Raw genomic sequence first — 26,366 nt, 5'->3', positions numbered from 1 at the left:
AAGAAAAATCTGGTTTAATGCATCTGCTTGGTCTTACTGTGCCCTTCCCACACTGAGAGTGCAGCTCACTCTGCTTTCTCTCCTTGTATTGGAACCTTTCGAATGTGAAGTAAAATTATCTGTATGGACCAAGTCCTTGGCAGCTGTGGATGTGTGTTATCCAACAAAACCCATCCTTGTTCAGCATCCACGGCCTCTCCGACCACAGCCACCTCTTGTACTCAGGATCTGTCCATGCCAGACATTCTGGGGGTGTTTAAACACAAACTGATTGGCCAGCCCTTCTTCTGCACCCAGATGGAATATCTATCTACCAATGCCACAGACTGTGCTTCCCAGCTGACTGCACATGGCTCACTGTGTCTCACACCCTATTTATTAACTGTTATTTTTCAGTATTCTTGGCCTTCTTTTTTTTTTTTTTTTTAATTTTTTTTTTTTTTTTTAGGTTTGATCTTGTTTGGAAGGAGGAAACTGGGACAATGGGAGGATCAATCCTAACCTGCATTTTTTAACTCCTCAGTAATGGTTCTGTAATACTGATTTTGCTGTTTATCTCTCAGAGGTTCCTGTGGGGAATGGAGCACTGTGAAAACACCTGTACTCCACTTCACTTCCAAAGGTACAGGCCTAGCCCTGAAAACATCACCTCGAGGGAAACAAACACTAAATGCCAAACAGTGCTAAAAACCAAGCAAAAATCCCCATTCCTGACAAGCCACTACACCAATCCTTGTCAGGAAGCTCTCCTCAGTTTGTGACACCAGGATTTGAAAGAGGGTCTTTTATACCTTGTGGTTACCATGTTTAACAAAACCAACCTGTCACTGGCATGGGGTTATAAAGGATCTTTTCCCCTCAACTGCTTCTGGGAGCAGCTTTTCTGGGACAGTCACGGATGGAGCAGACTGCAGCCAGGAAGGGTCAGAAGCCTACCCAGGGCAGGACTGGACACTAAGCAGTTCAGCAAGCTGATGGTAGAAAGGCAGTTGGTACCTGTGATGGCCTTGCTTCCTGGGGATCCGGAATTTGGAGCGCGGAACATCTGGGATTGGGACGCGGGTGGGACCCCGGAGGGGGTGCGGTGCAGGAGGGTGGAACAGCGGTTTATGGACGCCGGAGATTTTTTGCTGGACTGGCTCGCCTGTGTCTTCACTGCCACGAAGAGTGGAGATCGAGAGAACTCTGGATATGAACACTCAGAACTAGTGCCTGCGCAGCCAGGGAGCTCCCAGAGCGGGGCCTGCTGGAGCTGCTGTCTGACAGCCACGCTCACCATCCCTGCACCGAGCCCGCAGGACACAGCCGGGCTCCCCCCTCACCCGAGGGGACACTGGGGAAGCTGGTTAGTGCCCTTCCACACCTTTAACTGCCATGTGACCAACCCACTCCTCCTGCAGCAGGAATCAGCCCATCCATCCAGGAGCACTGTGTGATTGCCACGGCCTGGCTGGGGGCACCTGCAGCTCTGGCCTCCATTTCTATGGACTGAACTTGGGGAGCAGTTTCTAAACTACTCAGAGCATCTTTGTTTCTTGAGCCTTGAATAAATCCTAGTGATCTCCAGCTACATTCCTTGTCTCTTCAGCCAAATACAAAGGAAAGGGCACTGTTTGGAGTGGAATGGAATTAGGAGGCAGAGTGAGTAAAGGCCTTTGGTCCCATCTCCAGAGTGGTGACATGCGGAGAAATTCTGAGTATTACTGGGACGTGCTCTTTGAATGCATCTATATTTTGGTCTCTGCAACACACAGTGAGGATCACCAGGAATTTTCAATGCCAAAAGTCATCTGAAACACCTTCAGGAGGACAGCCCTTTGTCTGGACCACATGGATTAAATAAACCTTTACAAAAATGGAGAAACTGTCTAAGAACCCCCTTCATTCCCAAGGGGCCTCTTCTATGGAAATTTGGATATGGGTCCTGAAGCCCCCGTCCCACTCCAACCAGCTGCCATGAAGAATCACTAACAAAGGAGGTTCACATAACCCACAGCCTTACCTCCCTACCAGTGATTTCTACTGTGGGATGCCCAAAGATGGAGGGACAACAGCAGCACCTGCCCATCCCACACAGAGTAACTGAGAAATACTCATCCACCCTGAGCAGCTCTCAGGGGAATGCCATTGCAGCACCCCAGCCTGACTCTGAAATAGGCGAGAAGTCCCCCAGGCTGGGACTGGATGCTCTTTTCCAAAACGCCAGGAGACCTTACAGACCTTGACTGTGAGTGGCTCTCACCTTCATCAGCAGCGCTGGGGACTGGGGGTGTGCACATTCAGAGGGGGTTGTAATTCCAGGGGTTTTGAATCACTTGCTCTGACACACAGCCCAAGCTGACATTTCCTCACATGCCAGCACAGTTCTGCAGGAGATGATGCGCTGGTTTTCTCACAGTTTAGGTCAGGATACTTCTCCTCTGCTTGGGCTCTGGCCAGATAAATAGGCAGGAGGCTTGTTTTGCTCTCTGTGCTCCCTTTTAATCTCCATGGATAATCCTCCTCCAGCTGCTGCCAAACTGCCAGCAAAAATGTAGTCAGATATGAAAATTTCCTGCCTGTGGATCATCTGCTTCCCATGAGGGCCATTCCCACCAATGGCTGCTTTATTCCCCATCAGTGCCATGAGAACGGCCATCAGCAACTCTTCAGTGCCAGACACAAAGAGCATCACTGCACATCCTCTGCAGCCCAGATATTGCTCTGGGACCTGAAGACCAAAGTCTCAATGCTATGATGACCTCCAAAACTTCTTCTTCTTCCTCCCAAATTAAAGAAACAGTATGTCTTCAAATTGGGACCCCACAGAGAAGGCTGCTCCATCTGACACTAGGCAGAGAGAGAGTCTGAGCCAGCAGTGCAAGACAGACAAAGGAATATCAGCTCCAGCAGTCTGGAGAAGCTAATAGCTCATTGGGAAAAAAAATGTTCAGTCTGTAGCTCATCAGATGCCAAATTCCCTCTGAAGGCTGAGCAGCACAGGTAGAGACCATCACACAGCTCCTCTGCTCTACTCTGGAAAAGTCACCTTCCCTGTGGAACTCATGGCCTCAGGCTGATGAAAAGGCCAAGAAGTTTCTAAAAATGAAAATCCTGAGTTGCTGAATGGCCACAAAAACCTCCTCCCTCAAAATCTGCAGCAAGACTGGAGACAGCATTGTGGGCAGCTGACCTCATAACTGCTGCTGTGGAGCTTCTCAAGCCCTGTCAGAACGCAGCGCAGACACGTCCCAGTGGGGGCTGCAGTGTGTGGAGGGTGATTCTCGCTGCATGCTCTGCAGTCAGTCGGCTCAGGGCTCTGTGCTGCAGCCCTGGGAACGGCCCAGGCTGGGCTGAAGGACACCGAGCTGCAGGAGATGCTGAGAACAGCGGGGGCTCCAGCCTGGCAGCAGGAAAAGCTCGGGCACTGCTGTGCTTGGGCAGCACGGCTGCAGAGGAGCTCCCAGGGTGACACTGTGCCTCAAAGGCACTCCTTGGGTGGAAATCAGGCATTTCCAAGGGGATCAGGAAGGCAGTGCCACCTCTCAGCTCCTTCCTGACCCAGTGCTGGTGCCTGCCCTGGCTGAGGGTGGAGAACAGACTGGAGAACGCTCGGAGGAGGAGACAAGAGGATAACCAGGGCCTGAGAACAGCAGAGCTTACCATGGAAACACAAGTCACTTCTTTGATTTAACCAGGGACTGGAGAGCAGGCTCTGCCAGGTCTGGGAAGGACAGAAACTTGGTAACTTAGTTCTCCTTCACTGTGCAGACAAGGTTATAAATAGGATCCAGTATCTGAAAGCTACAGCTGGCTAATTTTAGTCTTAATTTAGTGGGGGCAATAAATCATCAAAATAATTACCTTGTGAGATTGCTGTATTTGCTGTCACTCAAAAGCAAGGTTAGATGTCTCTCTGAAGCATATCTGTGTGCATTTCAATCAAGGCAGTCCTACAGAAGGTGTTTCTCCAGGAAGTCCAGAGATGACAGTGGTGCAAACTCACAGAGTCACAGAATCCCAGACTGGTTTGGGTTGGAAGAGACCTTAAAGATCATCTTGTTAAACCCCCTGCCATGGGCAGGGACACCTCCCACTGTCCCAGGCTGCTCCAAGCCCCAATGTCCAGCCTGGCCTTGGGCACTGCCAGGGATCCAGGGGCAGCCCCAGCTGCTCTGGGCACCCTGTGCCAGGGCCTGCCCACCCAATTCCTAAGTGGATATCAGGAATTTCTTCCCAAAATCCCATCTGACCCCATCCTCTAACACTGTGAAGCCATTCCCTCTGTTCTGCCACTTGATGCCCTGAACAGTCTCTCTCCATCCTCCTGAGCAATCCCAACAGCCCAGCCCCAGCAAACGTGGTTCAATCAGTTCCATCTTAAATAGCAGCCAGAGCCTGAAGGAGGACAGAAACATCTCTGAACCTTCCCCCATGAACCTCCATTCAGAAATGTTTCTAAAACTGGGACAATGAATGTGCCTACAATCCACTTTTTTTTTTTGGAAACTGCCTCTCTGACAGCCTTCTTTGAAAGAGTGAATACGTTGACAGAAACAGCATAAGAATATTATTTTTAAAGAGTCATAGCCCAGTTCTAATCTTATGAAAAAGCCCCTACTCCTCACTCAAAAAAGGGAACTTTGGAGGGAGACATTTGGCATTAACAACTCCAGGGAACCCCACAGCAGAGCTCTTTGCCAGACAGCAGCTATCCAGCAGCACTGACCAGAAATTATCCTGCAAGATCCTACTGAAGCTGCAGGATATCATTCCTTGTTTTAGCCCATTTCCAATGAATTTTTATCCATTATGACAGAGAACCAGAAACACAGGCTCTGGAAGGGAAGCTTGCACTCAAGCAGAGACCCAGAAAGCGGAACTGGTGATGCAGAAGGGGTTTCCTCACCCATTCCCATCGTGACTAAATTTTCAGCATTTGCCTTATAACCAGAAGAATGAGACCAGGGTAAAAACACAGTCTCAGCTTTACTTCTCCTGACTGCAAAGATCCAAGAAAAGCCAGCTGTGCTTTTCAAAAGTCAGGTGTTAACAGCTGCCTCACAGGACCTTGGACTTTGGGAAGAGCAGAGTCTGAGCAGTAGAAAGGTAGGAGGATGTACTGGCCAGCCTGCCTTGGGAGCTCATCATACCCTCTCCTGTATCCTCATCAGGGTTAGTGGCTTGTCATTGTAAATCATAAATCTTACTGGTCATGGGAACTAGGAGAGGGAAAAAAAAAGGTTAAAAAAAAAAGGAAAAAGAAAAGTTTATGGGGAGGGGGTTAAACCTTATGAAAATACTATCTTGACCTGATCTTAACTGTCCTCATAGTTAAAGATACTTGAAAGGACTGGAAACCCATCTGCACAGCTCAGGGACTGCTGATGCAGTCTGCAGCAGGAGCAGCTTTTCTTTTGCTGCAGAAACCATGGTGCAAGAATGGCTTCAAGCCCAGCACTCAGAACATGCCTCCTCCTCTAGAGCTGGCTCCCAGGGGCCACACAGCACCAGGCAGGAGCCTGAGCTGCCCCTGCCAGGAGAGGGGCAGGGCCTGTGGGGGCCACTGGAACTGCAGGGCTCGCTGCAGGCACACGCCTCCCAGAGAAACACAGCTGAGGTTTCTTTTCTGCTGGACAGCCTGGGCTCAAACCAGCAGCTCAGCTATTGCTGCAAATGGTTGGGAAGGTGGAAAGACATCAGTGGCAATAAATCCCCTTGAAATGGGAAGCACTGGGAAGGTCAGAATTAGCTCCAGCTGAGCAAAGCCCCAGTGCTCACAGAACACTGCTCCTGAGCTCTCTGCAGGGGGAGCACTGACCCCAGAGCCCTGGTGTCCAAGGGCCCCTCTGTGGCAGGAGATGGACCCACTGCTGGTCACCAGTGGCTTTGCTGAGGGCTGAAAACACCTCAGTGAAGAGGTGGAGCTTCCAGGGGCAGGGGACCCTAGGAATAACTGTTATGTGTGCAATCATAAGCACTGGGGCAGTTCCTTCAGCAGATGGCAGATAACAAGATTAACGTTGTGATGATGGTGTTGGACTTGTATTTTATGCCCTGCATCTTCTGCCATCATCCTGGTCCACATCCGAGCTTCAGAGAACCTGCATGGCAGCTGTCAAGAGCCACCAAACCTTAAAAGTGACAGTCTGGTGGACCATGTTCCCATACACCCAAGGGTGCCTCATTATAATCCTTGAAAACCCAATTCCAGGGGATTTTGGGGTGGACGCGCCCCCTGCCGGCTGCAGCTGCAGGCTGATGAGCTCAGCTCATCCCTCCTGTCCCTCATCCCAAGAAAAGGAGCAGGAAGTCCAGCTGCAAAGAACTTCTCTGCACACTTCGAAAGTATTCAAATCCAGCAGGTAGCAAAAATTTCTCTCAACTAGTTCAGTCAGATTTTGCACTGAGTTACACTGAAGTGCTCGTTAAAGCCTCCCCTCTGTCTCGGGAGTGCATAGCGCAGTGCTGTGCAGTTTGCTGACAACTGCCTTGTCCTGAGCTCCCTGAAATAAATTGTTTATTGACTGTGATTTAGTAGCAAGCTGTTGAGGTCATTTACATGATTTTGAAACTCAGTTTTAACTCATTGCTCGAAATAATTCCCCAGAAGTTCTTAAGAAAGATGCTTTTTCCCTGACATGTATGTTCAGTTATTATTTAGGGGAGTATAAAAAAGTTGTGCATCACTTTGGCTAAACAAGAGCCTAAACCATCAACCCCACAAGGAACATGTATAGAATTCCATGGGCTGGGGTAGGAGCTCAGTGACATTCCAGACCTAACAGTGTCCCTGTGAGAGGGGATCCCAGCTCAGCTTTACAGTGCCCTGGTGCACACGATCCATGTCCTGCCGCTGCAATCCCACAGCTCCAGTGGAAGGATCCCCAAGAGTGAAGTCTCTCCTGTGAGCCTGGTGCTCCCCACAGCCCCTGGAGGTGCCAGTGTGCACCGGGCCAGCCCTGCAGCAGATACTCACTGATGGGGGCGTGCAGAGCCACGTGCTCTTGGTAGGGAGTGTAGTACTTGTACTGCTTGCCACAGAACTCACAGGTGTAATTGCCAGTTTCTGTCAAATGAACAAGGACAAAGGTCAGCAAGGAGGGCAGCCCTCTCACACAATGCCAGTTTCTTGACTTTTTACAGAGAAACTGGCCAGGTGACACAAACATTCCTCATGCATGTGGAACTCGCCTGCCCTGTAATCCACACACCCCTTTCCCAAGAAAGGAAACAGTTCAAGACAAAGGGATGGACCATGCATAAAAAGTCCAGCAGAACTGAACAAGCTGCAGAAAATTACCCCAAAACTACAGCAAGTAATGCAAAACAAGGGAGAGAATCCAGTTCTAAAGTCTATTATGGATGACACAGTTCTGTCCTCTGGCTACAGGAAGCCTGGGATGTGTGGACAACAGGAACAGTCAAACCAGGAAAAAAGCAGCCAAGTTCAAGTATTAGAGAACTTTCATATTGGGATTGTGGAGTTCTCTTGGAGGAGAAGGGGCTTTTCTGGAGTAACTGTGCTCATCCCTGCCTTGGGGATCCTGGAAATAGTGGAGTATAACCACGCACTGACACCACCTCCTCTTGCCAGTGCTGGGAGTGCAGAACTGGCAGCAAGCTGCAACCCAAAGGAAAATCCATGGGCAATCAATTGTTTCCAAAATGGACAATTCAGAGAAATGCTTTGGCAAAATCTGGTGCTGACTGTGTTTCCTTCTGCTCTGTTTGAAGACCCACCACAAAGGCAGTGTGAATGAATCACCTGCCAGCTCTCAGTGCACCTTCAAGCCCTCTCTTATCCCTGCCAGATTGCTTTTCCCGTGAACTCCCTTCCCCTTCTCCTTGCAGAGCTCTTGAGCAGAACACATCACAAAGCTGCAGTTCTCAGGGCCAGGGCTGTTGGTGTTTGATGCTCCTTTGAGCCTGAACATATCTATGAGCACCCAAATTCCAACCCCTCTGTGTAATGCAGTGCTTCCTGCTTTTCCTAGAGGTACTCCAGCTAAAGGCAGCTGTGACCGCCTGTGCTTTCTCTTTTATTTGAAATTATAATAACTCTTACTTGGCCCAATCTTCTGGAAGGGTTCGGGCTCCTCCTCCTTCACCTCATCGGCGGCGATGACGGCCTGGTCATACGGGTCTGCAAGAGAACAGAGCCAGAGGACAGCTGACAACACCTCAGCTTTGCCTTCTACAGCTGCACGGGCACTGAATGCTCCTGCACCTGTAATCACATTTCCATCTGTAACGGGATTAAAAGACAGCAATTACAAACCAGTGACCCCTCTGTCTGACTTGTCCCTCCTCCTCCTCCTCAGGTGCCCCAGGATCACCCTGCTCCCAGCCCACTAACAGGCCTTGTGGGTATTAATGGTTAAAAAACACAGAGAAGAACTGAATGAGCACATTGCGAAGACTGATCCATATTTCCTGATTTTCTTCCAGGGAGTCTCCCCTCTAATGCTGCTGTACTGGCTGACAGTGGGCACGGCAATGCAGTCTGCAGGCAAGTCACCTAACAAATACTGACCTGGGACTCCTACCAGCTAACAGCATAGCTAGCAACAATCACAACCCAACCCACTTTGGAGAAGAACTTGTTTTATGCCTTGAGCAATTTACAAGATCACCAAAGACATGAAACACCTGCTTCTTTGATTTTCTGAAGCCTGACCAAGTGTATGTGCAACAAAAGCCTGGTATCTGCTAGGGCTGGGCATCAACCTCCTGGCTGTAGACACTGGGGAGGGAGAGAGGATGCTCCCTGTCCCACTGCAATCCCTGACAAAACTCCTTTGACTCTTACAAGTTCAGAATCGACCTGCCGTGTCTGAACTACTGAATGCTTGAAAAGGTTTGTGAAATAAAGCACACAAAGGAGCTCGGCTTACCTGCCCGGTTTTCTGGGGCCCCTTCCACACTAAAAACTAACACAGAATAGAAGAAGGAGGGGAAGAAACAAAACAGAAATTAAATCCTCTTAAATGGTCTTGTTTTCCTCCTGCATTTCACATACTGCTTCAGCACATTTCAGCCCCACTGAATAAACCAGGCTTTGTGCCCCAGTCCCTCCTCTTCCCAGCAGCATCCTCACAGGACCTGGTTGAGCATGCCCAGCCCTAATACACACAGATGCTCAAGGCCTTTGTTCTGACCCTGACACGGCCTCACCCCTCCTGGGTGCACTGGGACACAGCAGCCCCAGGGAGGAGCTGGGACAGTCCTTGCACACACATGGAGCCACTTCCAAGCCCTCTCATGGCCCTTGGCAGAGCTCCCTGAGACATTTCTGACTGAAGCAGTCACGCTCCCCTCACAGTGACTCTCAGTGCCACTAATTTCCTTCTGGCTCCCCACAGGAGGAAGGGAGCTGGCAGTAGTGCCCTGCAGGAGAACACCAGCTGTCCTTAGAGCACGTTCAGATGTCCACATGTTCCAGGTAAGCGCAGCCATTTTTTTTGGACAACCATGTACTGTGAAAAACCACTCGCTTTTCTGAGACAGCCCAGCCAGTCAAACCTGCTGCTCTCCAAGCAGCCTCTTTCTAGAACTCTCCTTGGCCAAGTGAGAAGCAGTACTGACAGGCACACACAGGGGAGGTCTGGAGTATCTGTGGGCTCTGAGGTGAGGAGCTTTAGATGTTCAGTGAGCAGGGGGCAAGCCAGCATGTTGATACTTCACTTCCCCCAATGCAGAATAAAGAAACACTGCTTCTGGCAGGGGATGTCTGCTTCTGCCCAAGTGCCACCAGCCTAGGCCACATCTACAGTCACAGAGGAAAAATTGGCCTGTAAGGGCCACTGACAACTTCATCAGTTCACTATCACAATGATTAACAAGAATGAAACAACATTTCCCAACTCTGAAATCTGAAATACTGCACACAGAAGTATGTTGGGAACAAATCTGTAAATTCAGAAACAAAAAAACCCCAAACTCCTTCCCAGCAAATAATCAGGCTGACCATTTACCTTGAGGCACTCAATTCCAGGATCTCCATCCTAACCATGAACCTCACTGTAGACAGGACTGCAAGGTCCCCAGGGCCCAGCACAGGGGGCTGTTTTGATGCACACAGAGAGAATCAGGCACAGCAAACTCCTTCCTGCAGTGCCTGTAGACTGTGCCTCCATGGCAAAGCCAGGCCATCCGTGCAGGGCTGTGTCCTGCACACCACAGGCCACATGCTCCTGCAGAACCACACTGTGCTTCCTTGAAGACTTCTCAGCCTAGTTCAGGTGTCTGAGTGTCAAAATATTACTCACCATCCACGGCATGTAGGTCTCTGTGCTCTTGGAAGCAGCTATAGTATTTATATTTTTTCCCACAAATGTCACACGTGTACCTAAAATTGTCTGTAGGAAGAAGAAAACATCACTTTAGAAACTCTGTGGTGAAAGGCAAGCACTGCAACCACACTGCTCAATCAGAGTCAGACACCCCCATGCACTGACACATCCCACGTGCTCTGTCAGGTCTCTGAGGCACACAGACAACCACTGCCCCACACTGTCCCCCATGTGCCCCACACTATATGGCTTGGGGCATATTCTGATTTATTTCCTTTTCAGACAGCTCTGCTCTCCGGGGCAGACTCCACAGACCTCACAGCAATGAGGATGCAGGGCAGCAGGCCCTGCTGGCATCTCCTCTGGAAGGTCAGGCCTCAGTAAGCAGGTACAGGTCAGGATGGGGACAAAGGGGCAGAACTAAACACAGAGTCAATGCATGAGCTGTTAGAAACCAAAGCCTTAATACAGCAACTCTAACATGGACTAGATGTGAGCACACACCTGGTTCTTCCTGCTGCTGTTTCCTGATTCCTAACTGCACCCAGGATCCTGTTAACAGCCAACAAAACCAAGAGACCCAATGATCCAAGGTACGCAGGACAGTAAGGGGCTCAGTGAAGGGAGACTGACAAAGCTTGGTTTCATATACGTTTGTTCCCTACACCCCATCACTTCATCCCAGCAACAACCAACCCTTCACCACACCTGTGTGGGGCAGACAGATGCAAAACAGCTCCCGATGTTTATGAGCCTGGTTTGCTCTGAATGGAGATCAGTGTCTTTAGCTCAGCTATGACATCAGTGTAAGAGGAGGATTTCCTCCTCTTGATTTTTGGTCAGTTTGGTGGGGCATTTCCCCCCTCTGCTGCCTGACACAGCCTGGGGTACAGACTGACCTCCCTGAGCAGTCACCCCACCCGTCAGGCAGCCCCAGCATGGTTGGTGCCATGAGCCCACAGCAAAGTGGCAAACACAACAAAGCCCACGGCAAGCACAGTGAAACACATCAGTTTGCACAGCCACAAAGGATCTCCAAACCAAAGTGTTTTCCTGACCAGCAGGAGCAAGGAGTGCAGGCAGCAGTACCAGGGCTCCACAGAGGACCTGCCACTCCGTAAGCTCCCCTGCAGAAGTGCAGCTGTATCCATGGATCCCTACTATCAGCCAAGTTAAAGCCTTTTACCTCTTCCACGCTGTGCTCAAACATACCACAGTGCACATTAAGTAAGCTTTTATTTTACTGCTCCATCACTTTACTCTTAAAATCACTCCATACTTTCAACTAGGTTATATTGGTATGGTGTAATCACTCACTTGGGTTCACCACTCAGTCCAGCAGCACATGGGGTTCAGCACTAAATAAAGGATCACTGTCCCCCTTTATTCTGCTTGGCAGGGTGACTGTAGAAGCTATGATGATCTAGCAGAGAAAAATGCCAAATCTAAAAAGTGTTAAACATCTGGGCACTGGAACTTCACCTCTGTGACTAAAAAATATTTGTATCTTAATCAGAGCACAGCAATGCTAAACTGGAGTTAAGGGGTTTTTTAGAAGTCTAGGCTGGACAAGCAAGGAGAAAGGGACTCGCTGCACAGACAGTGCATGGCTCAAGGGAGAGAAGGAGGAGCAGCAGAACACACCAGTGAGAACACACCAGTGAGAACACACCAGTGAGAACACACCAGTGGGAAAAGCACTGGTGAGTCACATTTAACTGTTTGTTTCATTATGGGATCTTGTGCAGGCTCCTTCTGTGGTCACAACGTGGTGCTGAGGGTCTCCCTCTGCCCTGGGCCCTTCCCCACAATGAACAGGATCTAATGATTGCCGCTGAGTATCTTCGTAGCTGTTGCAAAAACCCCCCAGTCAATTAGCACAGCCAATTAGCAAGTCAAGTAGCAGAGAAAACTCATAATGTGGCATCAGCAATCAGTCCCACCTCACTGGGTGTCCCTAAACCAAGGAATCAACCTCCTTTTTGAAGTGCAATGAGCTGTGCAGGACCAACTGAAGATTAACTCTTCAAAGGAATCCCAAAGATCAGGCACTTTCACATTTGGAGAACAAAAACTATTATGGCCTTAGTTTGGAAGGAAAGAGATCAGTAAATATGGAGACTTGTTAGAACAGAAGAAAACGAACTCACACACCATTTCACAGGGCCAGGCATGGCTACCTGTGGTCCCTGTCACACAGCAGGGACCTCACTGTCCCCAGCAGAGCCCATGCTGGGTGTGGGCACTTCTTCCCTGGGCAGTGTAGGGAAAATGGGAACACTTAACAAGTGCAACAGCACAGCCCAAGAGAGCAGGGGTTGCTTGTGTTGTATGGGGACTGTCTTCCTGCAGGCAGAAGGATCTCCAGGGATTACAGAGAAGAATTTGTTCCAGCTGGTCCAGCTTGGCTCTGATCTCCTGGGCTCTGTAGGAGAGAACATCCAGCACAGTGCCCAGCCTCAGAAACAGGAGTTTTACAGAGAATTCACAAAGTACCGAGAGCTGCCCATGTGCAGCCAAGCTTTACCTCTCTGAGCAACAGTCCCTCTTCAGGCTGTTCCCAAGAGCCAGAGCTCCTCCTCGTCACCCAATAAAGCCATCTCTGCTGACAGCCTCTGAACACAGCCAGTGCTGACCCCAGCAGCAACTGCTTTCTTAGCAAGAAACTCCCTGAGCAGAACCAGCCCTGCAGTACCACTTAGAACCACAGAATCTCCTGGGCTGCAAGGGACCCACAAGGATCAGACACCACAACCATCTCAGAGCACTGTCCAAACACTTCTTGAGCTCTGTCAGGCTGTCACCACAGGGAACCTGTTCCAGTGCAGTTTTCCTGCTGTGGGTTGTAACTCCTACCCCAGGGTACCCAGCTGGGGCACGATATCCAACACATGGCACAGCACAGCCTGCCATGGGAACAGCTGCAAGGGACTCCAGTGCTCAGGTTGAACCCATCCCTAAACCTCTGGAGAGATGGATCCAGACACAGCCAAACCAACACTACCTAGGCAAGTTTGCTCAGGTTCAAACTCTCTACTGTCATCAGGGAGACACTAAGGCTCGACCCAAAGCACCACCACACCAACAGGCATCATTAGGGCAGGGAAAGCCACTCCTCAGCCCAGCAGCACAGGGGTTCAGTGCTGTCCCTTACTGGTATTCACATCCTTGCTCCCAGCTGAGCAATCACCCTGCTGCAAACAGAGACCTTCAAAATGTTCCAAAGACATCTGGTCAAACTCCAGACTCCAGCAAGGATCATTCTCCTTCATGCTCAGGAGCCTTTCCAATGGGAGCAGAGATTCCAGAGAGAGGTCTAGTGAGTAACAGCTGTACTTATTTAGTCAGCTCACAATTAATCTTTAACACACAGACCAAAACCAGAGCACCTCGTGTTGCTAGTAGTAGAAAAGGTAGGCACAGCCTCGTCACAAGGCAGCTCCTCAGCTATAAAGGGCTGACACACTCAGATGCCAAATGGGCAGGTTTTTCTAGTACCCCAAGAAATAACTCCAAGGGGCCTGAAAGCAGTGTTGATCCCTCTGGTTGCAAATGGACCCCAATAAAAGAGAGAGAATGTGCTGCTCTTCTCTCCCATCTCCAGGCACTGCTCCCATAGTGTGTCCAGCCCTCACTGGGACCTGCTGAACCCCCTGCCCCAGGGCTGCACTCAGCTCTCTTCCCAGATCCTGCATTCAAGATTTGGAGAAATTCTGTTGGTTTGCTTCAAATATTTCACAGAGAAGGAAGCACATATTTCATTTCGGCAGGAAAGAGGGGGCAGAGAACACATGCCCAGCAGTGACAGCCAGAACAAGACACTTCTTTCCTTAGGGCACTTGGCCTCGGTGGATTTTACTTTAGAAACTCAGGAAGGGAACAAGAGCAATCAGAAATGTGTTGATAGGTCAGGAGCTCTGTATCACTAAAAATACAGTTAAAAATACAGATAACTCAACCCGCCCTCCTAAGTGCAGGAATACCACAACAGCTGTGTACAAACTGGTTTCCACTGGGCTCCAAGAGCATCCCAGAAACCCAGACTGCAAACAATGCAGCTGACATCTCTGCAGTGCTGACAGCACAGCCCATGAAGGGTCCCAAGCGATGGGCTCTCCCCACAGCAGCTGCAGGAGCTCCTCAAGGATTATCCAAGGTGAAGAACAATTTTCCCCTGGCCCAGATGAGCTTTCAAATGGCAGAAGCAACAAAAGGTACTTGATAGAGGAGCTCTCACAGCAATTGGCACTCTGCAGATACCCTTGAATCCTATTGATCCCACTCTTGCAGAGCACTGCAGGAACAGCTGTCTAGCAGGGACAGCCTCCACGTGGAAGGGCAAACTGCTGAATGTAAAGAGATTACAACAGCCTGCTGAATTATTCCTAACATCCAGAAATGCTGCAGGTCCCAGTCAAGATAAAAGCAGGCCAATGAGAAGAGGGCAGTCTGCACAGCACTGCTTGTCCTGTTCCATGGTCAGCACGGCTCCTTTGCACCAGCAGGTTTGGGAATGACAGAGGAAGCACCCAACATCAGGAATTCTATTTTAAATCATATATTCTATGATAATTTCACATTCCTCTTCACCTTGGCACACAAGGTTTCCCAAACATAAAGTCCAGCAGCATCTCTTAAAGGGTAGGGGCTGGACTTCTTACAGCTGCAGTACATTTATGTCACCTTTCTATTTGAGGCTGTGATGTTTCTGCCCCCAAAAAGGGACAGTCCGTGACATGCTCTGATCCTCAGTTTCACACTCCTTTTCCTGAAAATCTGCTGGCAGATGCTGAGTCCTGCTGGTGACAAACCCAGAGGGCTGGAGCTGGGGAACAGCTGTGTGGCAGTACCTGGAAAAGGCATCAGCTTTCCTGGGATATCTGCCTCACTGAAAGGAACGGTGAGTAACACCAACACTCTTCAGGAAGAGCCAGTCACCAGGACTAATCCACCTGATGCAAAGAAACAGGAAAGTATGGCATTTTCTGAGGAACATGCTGCATGCTTCCCACCGGGAAACACCTTTCCAAGCTGTGTCCAGGGCACACTCTACCTGAGCAGCCTCCCCAGAAGACCCAGAGTGCAGCTACTGCTTCCTTACAACACATCAGGGAAAAAAACAAAACATCTGGGACCCTCACTTGTTTCTGTGGATTCCACCCAGGGCAGCACAAAGACAGCTCTGGAGAGAGGCTTCTTCTCCCTTTCCGCAGCCAGAGGGGCACCTAGATGGAAAGGAACACATTTATGGCTTCCTAAGCTGGCAGGACATTTCCCGCGCAGGCTCACGAACAATTCCTTTGACCTGAGCCTTTCTTTTGAGGATTCCTTCCAGACTGGCAGTGAGGAGAGGCAGAATTAGGGCTGCAGACAGGACCACAGAAATCCGTCTCCTCCCCACTGGAACTATGCCTTGCACACAGGTTACAGCTTTACAGCTGCATTTCAGAGCCAGGGACAGAGCTGCCAGTAAAATCAGCTTCAGTTTACATCAGAACTCAACTTAAAGGTGTCTAATGGCAAAATTCCTTGAAAAGGGAGCAGGACTGAGCCCAAAGTCAGCATCAAACCCTCAAGAGGATTAAAGTACCCAGAGTTACATTAGTAAGGATTAAATAATAAAATCCAGAATTCTGGAAAGGACAGAAACCCTCACACACAAAGGCACAAGCCAGATCCAAAGCGGAGGTAAGGAAAAAATTTTCCCTGTGGGCAAACTATTCCAAGATCACTCATTTCACAATAATTTACTTCCTTCCCACAGATATTTGGCCTCTGTCAGGAACACAGGAGACATTGAGGAACACACTGGATCAACACAGTGCTTCCATGCTTCACACAGGGGGAACCTGTGTTCCTGTAAACTGCCAGGCAGGGAATCATCCCAAACCCTCACACAGAGGGGTCAAATCCCCTGAAATGACACAGAAATTGATGCAAGGTGCTGGCTCACCTTCCAGCTGGCAAGGGGCCAAATGACGGTGAGAGGGCATGGAGCCACAGGCTCCTGCTCGGCTTCTCCATGAAGGATTCCAGAGCCTTTCCAGCTCCTGAGAAGAGCTGCTACAGGTGCAGCCAGCAAATATCAGCCATTTAAAGCAAAAATATTAATATTTTACAATTATCCCCCAGATCAGCATCACGAAGCAGGATATTGAGGCTCCATGACAAAATTCAGATGCATCACACAATGTAACAACACGAGCAGATCGTGTCTCATCCTGCCTCATTCTGGCATCACTTCAGCACAGGGTTGGATCCTTTTTTTGTGAATTCAAAGTGTAAATAGGAGTAAGATAAAGAATGGTCTCATGACCATTAGGGTGCTTCTCCCAGCAATCTGACAATGAACTACCTCACCTTGCACAATTAAGAAAATGGGTGCACTTGAACCTACATAACCTGGAAATGAGGGAAGATTTATCTTTTCTATCAATAAGGATCTCAATCTCCATCTCAAGTGAAAAACTCCATTCAGCCCACACTGTGGAGTTCTGCATAACACACAGTAAAGACCATTTTCTTTTAAAGCTCCTTCTGGAATCAAAAGGGTTTGGCTGGGAACACACAGCTCATCTGTCTCACAACTGGTTGGATTAAATGATGTGGCACTGAGAGTTTCATAAAAGAAAAGCAAACCTCATCCTGACTTTTTCCTACTCATTTGTCCAGGACTAGAAATTCTGTTCTTACTGTGATTTCCAGATGGGAATTCACATGGATTATCACTGCCTGGTTTCCAAAGTGGAAAGAAGAAGTGCTAGTGAAACGACTGAGCAGCACTGAAGAAGAGATCCTGACTCCATAGAACCTCTTAACGAACAAAATGAAATTAAATTAAGCCAGGGGGATGCAGGACCCTCCTCTCCACAATCACCCGAGGTAATCAAGAACGCCAACCCTTCTGCTTAGGCTGAAAGGAAAAGGTGTCAGGAAGCTGATCCCTGTACTCATTCCTCTGCCTTTCTGGTTATGAAGATCCTTAGGAGCAAAACTACTGAGATTTAAATATTTAAAACACTGAAGGTGCATGGGTTGGTTTGCTATTCAGATTTCTCATTATTTTCTGAATTCCTCCTTCTGCACTGAAATTTATCATTCTTGGTCTCAGCCCATTGGTCACTTCCATGTGAAGATGAACACACTCATCTCCTTGTTTGGCAAAGGGGAATCTAAAGAGACTTTACCTACCTAAAATGCAAACACTTTAGGAAAATAAAATCCATTTTTACAGCTCTCCCCAAGGAGCAGGAGAATTATCAAATAAGAGCACTGGGACAATGAATCAGGCAGTTGTAAATGATTCACGGGTCAGCATGGTGGCTGCACGTGGGTTTGCACACACAGCATCCGCATCACACTTCTCACTGGGGAAGGTGTCAGTAAGCACAACAATGCCACGTCCCAGGCTTTGCTCTGGTACCCCCAGAAAAGAAATCAAAAGTTAAGTTTACTTTAAGGAAACATTTAGGTTGCAAATCTGAACATTTAAATTAATCAAGAAACAGAGATGCTAAAGGTTCTTCCTTAACCATAAATTAACACCAGCAAACCACCTCCACATCTTCCCATCCCTGTCAGAACATTACAAACACCATATCCTGTGTGAGTAAGGTGTGGGCAAGAAAACCTTAATTTTGACTATATTAATTTCATGGTTTAAATTCACAACCCTCCAAATGTTTTTGCACATGCAAGGCGTTAGCATTGTGCCTCCACAGTTAACATTTGCAAGGCATATTCCAGCCCACATCCCTGCTTCTAACCTTTCACTGCTTTTCCAAATAAATTCCTTCTCAGGCTGAACTTTCTCACACTTAGTCAGAGCCCAAAGGGGAATATGTTTTTAAAAGATCAAATCAATCATTTTTATTTATGGGGTTCTGAAATATTTACTGCGTATTCCATTTGGGGGGAAAAAAAAAAAGCGATTTTCTTTTTTCCCCTCTCTGTAACTGCAGTGGAGACACACACACATGGATGTACACCTGTGCCCAGGCAATGGGTTTGAGTGCATCTGGCTGAGAAACTGGAAAGGAAAATGTTCTGTTTGCTGCCTACAACACCCTCAGCCCCGGTGAACATTAGTGACCCCCCTACCACCAACTGTCCTGTCCTAGCCCAGCACCCAGGAACACACAATAAGCAAATATGAGCACCTACAAATGGGGAAGAAGAAAGTAAACTCAGGATGTATTTATATTAAATGTATATATATTATACCAAATTTTCAAAAGTACCTCTTCTGGAGATCATTTTGGCACCTCTTGCATTATATTTATCCTTAAAAGCAGTTATTTGTAACCCTGTGACACTGCAGCAGGTGCTGTACATCCCTGCCTTCCTTGGGATTTGCTCCTGAGCTGCTCATCCGGCTGTGTGGAGCTGACATTGTCTGACAAATTCCAATGACCACATTTTGCTTCTCCTGCAGCCTGAGGGTGCTCTGAAACACCCAGATACATCCTCATCTGTGAGATGGTATTTGTGATTTTCAAAAATTACTTGCAAGCAAGGAAAAGGGGCTCAAAAAGGGGCTCAAAACAACAGAAAGGCCAAGAGACACAAACAAAAATCAGGTTGTGTTACTTGGGATCACTTGGGATGTGGCCCAGGAGTTGGCAGTCTGTGGGGCTGGTCACAGTGAGCATCAATGTTCTCTGACAGCTGCTCCTGTTTATGCCAGGATTTAAGGCATGAGAGAAGGAGGCTGTCAGGGATGGTCTGGCCTTACAGACAGGATCTGCATGCTGGGCTCTCAAACATCTCCCAAAATGTGGAGGTCACTGGAGAGCTGTGCAGGATTAACCTGCTGGCAGGCTGAGCACTGGGATCTCAGCTTTTGAGGAACAGCACAAAACCCAGCTGTGCCTCTTGGACAGAACTTCATGCACACAGGAGCAGGAAATGGAGAGAGAGAGAGGACGGGATCTCCCAGCAAACAACCATTAGTGGTCTTCCAGCCTCCAGCAAATGTCCCTGCATTGCCATAGTAACAAACTGCAGCACCCCAGGAATGGAAGCAAGCGGAGCAGGAGAACTGGCTTGTTGTAGTGGAGCTGGTTTTCCATGTTGTTTTCCTGCCCATCCCCCTGGCTGGTGTCACAGTACAGCCTGGGAGCACAGCCTGCTTCAAACTGCAACTTGCTTGTGATGGTCCTCAAAAAAGGTGTCACCAGGGAAAAATGACAGAGCAAACCCCACTGTCAGCAAGCTGTCCTGGTTCAGCCAGCCTGACTGACACACTGGAGATCAAGGCTCCCGAAAGCACCACATCCTGATTCTTCCCACTTTCAACAGTGCTTTATTTAAAGCACCCAGGAATGGTTGGACTCTTCCCTACAATACCAATCAGCATTGCTCCCCCAGACTCAGGGCTTCTCCCCTGGGAAGAGGAACACTCATGAAGTCCCAGATCACTAACCAGACACACCTGAAATCACTTCACCAGCTGTACTTGGAGACACCTTCAGCTTTTGGCAATCCTTCCCTGCCCATTTCCCTGTGCATTTGTTTCTGGTTTCTTTCCCAGGGCACAGAACTGCAATCCAGGGGTTGTGCCCAGCATTCAGGGACTGGGCTGCCAGCCCAGGGACCTGCACTTTATTCCAGTGCCACTCATCCGTTGGTTGCCTCTGGCAAGAAACTTTCTTTCCATCCTGCTGCTTTCTGCCTGCCTGCAGAATTCCAGACTCCTCTGGGAAGTGATCCGAGGCTCAGCCACACAAAGGGCTTACAACTGCTATGGACTGGGAGCACTACCTGCTATATCTGTTAACATTTGGTATTTTGGTATTGAAAAGCCATTGCTAAAGTGAAGGCAAGTGTCATATTAACATTTGCCAGAGCAACCCAAATTCTGCCCTGGGCTAGTCTGAAGAGGCAGAGCACTGTAAGAAAGAGCAGCAGCGAGCAGGCAGAGCAAAGCCCAGGTGCCCACACACTCCCAGGTGAACTTCATGGGCAGCTGTAAAACTCAGCTCACCTTCAAGCTCTGCAAACCAGTTATGGCTACTCTAGAGATGTTCTTGTATGTACGCTCCTCTTTGCTACAGAAAAGAATGGTACCAAACTCCAACAGGCTGACTATTGCCGTCACAGAGCCAGAATCCCAGACTGGCTGGGGTTGGAAGGGACCTTAAAGATCACCTTGTTCCACCCCTGCCATGGGCAGGGACACCTCCCACTGTCCCAGGCTGCTCCAAGCCCCAATGTCCAGCCTGGCCTTGGGCACTGCCAGGGATCCAGGGGCAGCCCCAGCTGCTCTGGGCACCCTGTGCCAGGGCCTGCCCACCCTCCCAGGGAACAATTCCTTCCCAATCTCCCATCCAGCCCTGCCCTCTGTGATTGTGTACCTGTGTCCCCAGCCCGGGACGTGCACTGAACACAGCCCACTGTAAACACACCCTGCCCCATGCCCTGGCACAGTGCAAACACCTGCTCAGGTGAGAGGAGCTGCTCCTCAGCCGTGTCCCTACCCCTGCAGGGCCCTGGACCTCCTCTTGCCCCTGGGTTTATTCAGTGAACGGTTGCCAAGAATGTCCTGTAGAATGTGAGCAGCAGGAGGGAGACTGTGCAAAGTTTGTAAGTCCCCTAAACATGACTGGAATTTCCATGGAGAACGAGAGCACAGGCCTAGCCCAAACACCTTCCTTGAGGACTTCCCAAAGTCTGGAGCAAAGCACACAGGCATATGAGCATCTCAGAAAAGACTCGTCTACAGGAGCAGTCAGTGACCCAGCTGACCCAGATGTCAAACTAGCCACACCTGTCTAGGAAAACATATCAAATAGACTGTTTTATTCAAAATCACCCTCTTCTCTTCCTCCTCCCTGCCAGTTAAAGCTGGTAGCAGTCAGACAAGTCTCTTTAACACATTAGCACTGTGGGTTGCATTGTTTTCTTCTCTCTCGTGGGAATTCTGGTCTTGGACCCTGAGCCAAGACTAGAAAAGGAGCTCCCAAAGCCATGCAGCTGTGTCCCCATGAGCACATCCCCTCCTCACCACCACAGAGCTGTGTGTCTTCAAGAATGGGTCCAAAAAAATAAAGGGAGTCCCAGAGACATCATCAATAGACTATAACCCCCAAAGGCTGAAAATAACTAACTAAATGCAGCAGTTTTTCCTCAAGGGAGTCTTCAAAGTGCTTTCCTAGCTGGAAAGTCTAAACATCACTGTCTCCTCTTTAGGCAGGCAGCGAACAAACAACAGATCTCAGCTGAGTCCCAGTTTGCACCATGGCTCCCCTCTTCCCAGGAAGAAGAAAGGCCAGGATGGGCCTTCCCCCGATAGCCCCTTCTTACCACAGCCCCCCAGACCTGAAGGCAAGGGCACATTCCAGCACAGCCTCACCCACCAGCTCAGTCCCTCATCCTCCCCACAGCCCAGGCTCGCTCTCACAGCCAGACTCTGCCTCCCAAATCAGAGCTGGTTGCTCCAGGGCAGCCCAGGGAGCACAGCACAGGCAGCAGCTGAGATGTCCCCTCACACACAGGGCTGCCTTCACCAACACTTCTTGGGTGACCACTGGTGGCTGTGAGTAACAGCTGGCCCCAGCAAGCAACCATGGAGAAAACCTGATCAGCTTTTCAAACCCTGCAGTTTAGGATGCGAACTGATGCACTATAATGTAGTTATGTGAACTAATCCAGGGCCCCACCGCTGGTCAAGGGACTCCACACCCACAGGTTCAGGATGGATGCAATCCATGCCCCACAGAGAAGCACAGGAGAGAAAACAACACCTTCCTGTATCCCTTAAATACTGAGAAATTTTGGGAGAGGGCAGCAAACCATGCCTGCAGAGACCATGAATGCAGAGGTTCCCAATGAGATAGAAATAGCAGAGGAAGATTGGAACAATGCAGACATCTGTAAAAGAGAGGGTGCAAACAGCCAGATCGGGTCACAGAGGAATAGCAGTGCAGCAGCGGGCAAAGCAAAAATAGCAGGAAAGGAAAGATAAACAAAAGATTCCTAAAATATATGAGGAGCAAACAGACTGACAAGGGAACAAGAGAGCCATTGAGTGAAAAAGCAGAAGAGATGTGCAGAAGTGACCAGGGTAGGCCAGGGTTTTAATCCAGCCTCAGAGGGGAAGGCAGAGGGAGGAAAGAAGAGAGCTGAGTTGTTTCACTGGAGCACAAGGAGGGAAGAGGAAGATGACTCTGTCAGGAAATTACAGCCAAGTGCACTTAGGCACAGCAGCACCGGCCAAGCGGTCTCACATCCACTCTGTAGGACAGGTGACATGTCCAGGCTGTCTCTCCAGCAGGGCATGGCCATGGTGGATCCTTCTTCTCCTTTCCCTACCCCACCACTCACCATCTCCCTGTTCTGGTGGCTTGCTTTTGCCTCCATCTTTTTCAGCTAGATGAGACTATTTTGGGATATGAGTGCAGCAGGTCCAAAGGGGGTCAGTAATTCCTGCACTGGGGATGGGGCCAGACCCTGCAAAGAGATGGAAGCAGCTCCTGCCCCTCCTACTGCTCTCTGCCCCATCTCCAGTGCCACCACAGCAGCTCCTCAGAAGCCTGGTGTGGGGAGCAGGCTTCTCGCTGTTCTCTTCCAGACCTCTGCCCATGATGTTCCATTGTCCCCCTATCTCCACGACCCAGACACCACAGAAGAGGCATTTACATCCACAGGAATCCTTCTATAGATCCAACAACATCGAATCTGCCCACACAGCAAAAGTGTGAGCCCTCATGTCTTTTTCTCTCTTCACACCTCACTCTGCCCTATCTTTTCCAGCCAAAAAAGTTCCTACAACAGGTGGGAAGGGGAGAAGCTGACTTACAAAAAAAAAACCCTCTTTGCACAAGGTGGTTCCCAAGCTCTGGCAAAGTACCCAATACCCAAACAGCAAGCTCAGGAAGCACACAGCCTAGCCCAGAACACAGCAGTGCCTGCCAGCAAAATTCAGAGCAAGGGAGCCAGGAGATGAGCCTGGAAAGCCTCAGGATGAGTAAAACACCAACGGGCAGCTGAGCAATGACTGAAAGAGAGACACCAAGGGAGGTGACAGGAGCCTGGGAAGGAGTTTCCATGCCCTGCACAGAGCTAGACTCTGTCAAGGAGAAGAGAAGGGCTCAGCCACAGAGCCCAGCTGCCCCTGTGAGCAGCACACTGTGCACACACACTGGTGTGTGATGGCTGGTTGCTACTGAGATGTTTTGGCTCAGGGCTGAGGATCTTCATTCCCCACCTGCAGTGAAGTCAGTCCTGCTTCCTTTTGCAGACAGAAAGCCAAGACCCCCCCCTATGCTAATGCCAATTGTTCACCTATCCCTGAACGGGGTAAAGAAAGAGCTCAGAAAAGGTGGTGTGGTTGTACTTTTTATTTTTTTGTACTATTTAACATTTCTATACCCACCCAGGGTAAGTTTGGTGCTTCGAAGCTGCCATCTGCAACCACCAGTGTTGGGAACTTACCTTTCCAGTGGGAATCATGGGTCTCACCTAACACATAGCAAAACCCAGGTGTGCAGAGACCTCAGGAGATCTCTGGTCTGACCTCCTGCTCAAAGCTGGGTCTGCTCCGAGCTCAGTCCTGGTTACTTGGGACTTTATCCAGGCTGGTCTCGTAAACCCCCAAGGATGGAGGACACACCTCTCTGGACAGCCTGCTCCACAGCACGAGGGAGCACTTTTCTTTCAACACAGCCCCAGCCTCTTTTCTCTCCACTTTATGCCCGTTATCTAGCAATTCTCCTGTCACCGGGAACTGCCTGGCTCCATCTTCCCACTCACCCCTCACACGGGCCACGAGTCTGTCCCCAGCTCCCTCCGGTGCCACCTTTCCCACTGCTGCCCCGGCCCGCTCTCCTCAGCCCTGCGCCGGCTCCGTCTGTCCCTCCCCGGGACGGGGGCACACACCCCAGACTGAAGGTTTAGGGTTTAAAGGTCCTACAAGACTTGACGCCCCCAGGGAGCCCAGCAGTGCCTTGTCCCTTCCCGGCCAAGGAGGCAGGGGGAGCTCCGTTCGTGGTGCCCTCACAGCGCTCACCGGGCAGCTCCCGGGGCACCGCGCTCCCTTCACGGCGGGGGGACAGCGAAAACCGCCTGAGCTGCCGGGCCGTGAGGGGCGGCGTGCCCTGAGGGACCCCCCGAGCCGTGAGGAGCGCCTCTGCCCCGCCGGCTCTGCCCCGCCGCCGCCGCCATGTCCGCGGCGGGGCCGCCCCCTGCCGGCCGCCTGCGGGACGGCCCCGCCACAGCCCCGCGGGACCGCCTCGGGGAGCGGGACCCCCGCCCGACCCTCCCCGCCACACCCGGCCCGGGACGCCCCGCTGTACTTACTGCCTTGTGAGGCTCCTTCCCCTGAGGCAGCTTCGGTGTCTGCAAAGAGAAAGAGCTGCGCTTAGATCCGCCGGCCGCGCTGCCCCGGCCCCCGCCACCGCCGCCGCGCTCGCTCCCTCGCTCTCCTCTCCGCGGCTCTGCCCGGCACCGCGGGACGGAGCGGGCCGTGAGGGGCTCCCCGGGGCTGCGAGGCCGACACGGCCAACAAGGACTCGTGGTTAAAGCGCAGCTGCCCGCGGTCATAGAATGGTCTGGGCTGGAAGGGATGTTAGAGCCCATCTCGTTCCACCCCTGCCATGGGCAGGGACACCTTCCACTGTCCCAGGCTGCTCCAAGCCCCAATGTCCAGCCTGGCCTTGGGCACTGCCAGGGATCCAGGGGCAGCCCCAGCTGCTCTGGGCACCCTGTGCCAGGGCCTGCCCACCCTCCCAGGGAACAATTCCTTCCCAATATCCCATCCAGCCCTGCCTCTGGCAGTGGGAAGCCATTCCCTGTGTCCTGTCCCTCTGTGTCCTTGTCCCCAGTCCCTCTGCAGCTCTCCTGGAGCCCCTTTAGGCCCTGCAAGGGGCTCTGAGGTCTCCCTGGAGCTTTCTCCTCTCCAGGTGAGCACCCCCAGCTCTCCCAGCCTGGCTCCAGAGCAGAGGGTCCAGCCCTCGGAGCAGCTCCGTGGCCTCCTCTGGTCTCATTTGAACAGGCAGTTCCCAGGCAAGCGCTGTGAGCCCAGGAAAGCGAGCAGTGACCAGTGCACCCGGCTCAGCTCCCATGGCATTTGGCACAGCCGGCTCCACCACCGTGCCCTCCCTCCACAGGCAGTGATGGCAAAGCCTCCACAAGAGATGGGCCACACAGATTCCTCCAGGGTGATTTTATCCTGGTCTTATTGACGGCAGATGTGAAAAGAAGGGAGAAAAAGCTCCCTCCACTGTCGTGTACAAGAAGCACAGAGCAGAGATCACGTTCAAGCCTTAACTGAATGCAACAGGCAAAGCTGCAAGCTGGAAAACAAACCCCAAAGTTACAAGTCAAGGATCATAAACGATTAGGATTTCCAAGTCAGTTTGAAGTGTTTCATATTCATCCTGAATTACATATACTGTATGTCACATTATCTAATAATGTAACTGTGTTGCAAAATATTCCATATGTCTGTTGGAATGATGCTTGCACTGCGCTGGAAACCACAGCTGCAGAATGGCACAGAGTTTTTGAATTTAAAATTCGCAGCCTTAAGTAATGAGCACTGTTCGCATTTAATTTCCTTATTTCTTAAAAATAATAAAAACAAATGATTGTGGGTTTGTGAATTTGTACATTTCTACTTGATTAACCTGCCTGATTAGATCATTTTTCTAGGCAACAGTATTAATTTGGCACAACTTCATAAACTCGGGCCAGATCAGAAACCCTCAGTATCAGGTGCAGAACCTCAACAGCAAAGCCCAGGATTTTTCCACAGCTGCTACTTGTTTGAATTCCCACCCATCATTCAAGGAAAAGCAGCTATGGCACAATGGATTTATACAAAATGCTGTCCTCACAAGCAATGGCATAAATAAACCATAAAAGACATGCACTATTTAAACAGCTTTAAAAAGTACTTCAGTCAAATTTAACAAGAATCAGGCAACACACAAAGGTTTAAGGAACAGCCATTTCTGAACTGCGTCAAGAAATGTTGTTACTCTTAGTCATAAGACCCACTAAACTATTCATGAATTAAAAAATGACCAACTAAAAATCCCCTAACAGCCCACTCCACATCACCTTTGAGCTCAAACCAAGTAATTACAACTG

General features: G+C 50.0%; 1 protein-coding gene across 13 annotated transcripts in view; it reads right to left on the bottom strand.

Annotated features, from left to right (window-relative positions):
* The window catches only part of ZNF618 (zinc finger protein 618), a 133,586-nt gene that overhangs the window by 28,597 nt on the left and 78,623 nt on the right, over nt 1-26,366 (bottom strand). For 5 of the 13 annotated variants that reach the window (XM_032131205.1, XM_032131209.1, XM_032131201.1 and 2 more), the window contains 7 exons: nt 24,573-24,611; nt 15,416-15,499; nt 10,251-10,340; nt 8,877-8,912; nt 8,048-8,125; nt 6,959-7,048; nt 997-1,185 (listed from right to left, as the gene is read on the bottom strand). In XM_032131205.1, the coding sequence (XP_031987096.1) occupies nt 997-1,185; nt 6,959-7,048; nt 8,048-8,125; nt 8,877-8,912; nt 10,251-10,340; nt 15,416-15,499; nt 24,573-24,611 (606 nt within the window). The remainder of the gene's footprint in view (nt 1-996; nt 1,186-6,958; nt 7,049-8,047; nt 8,126-8,876; nt 8,913-10,250; nt 10,341-15,415; nt 15,500-24,572; nt 24,612-26,366) is intronic. The other 8 variants (XM_032131206.1, XM_032131210.1, XM_032131211.1 and 5 more) reach the window with 4 other exon arrangements.

This window comes from Corvus moneduloides, chromosome 21 (genome assembly GCF_009650955.1).
Source record: "Corvus moneduloides isolate bCorMon1 chromosome 21, bCorMon1.pri, whole genome shotgun sequence".
NCBI lineage: Eukaryota > Metazoa > Chordata > Aves > Passeriformes > Corvidae > Corvus > Corvus moneduloides.
The sequence above is the reverse complement of the archived record's forward strand: the minus strand, read 5'-3'. Positions and strand labels throughout refer to the sequence as shown.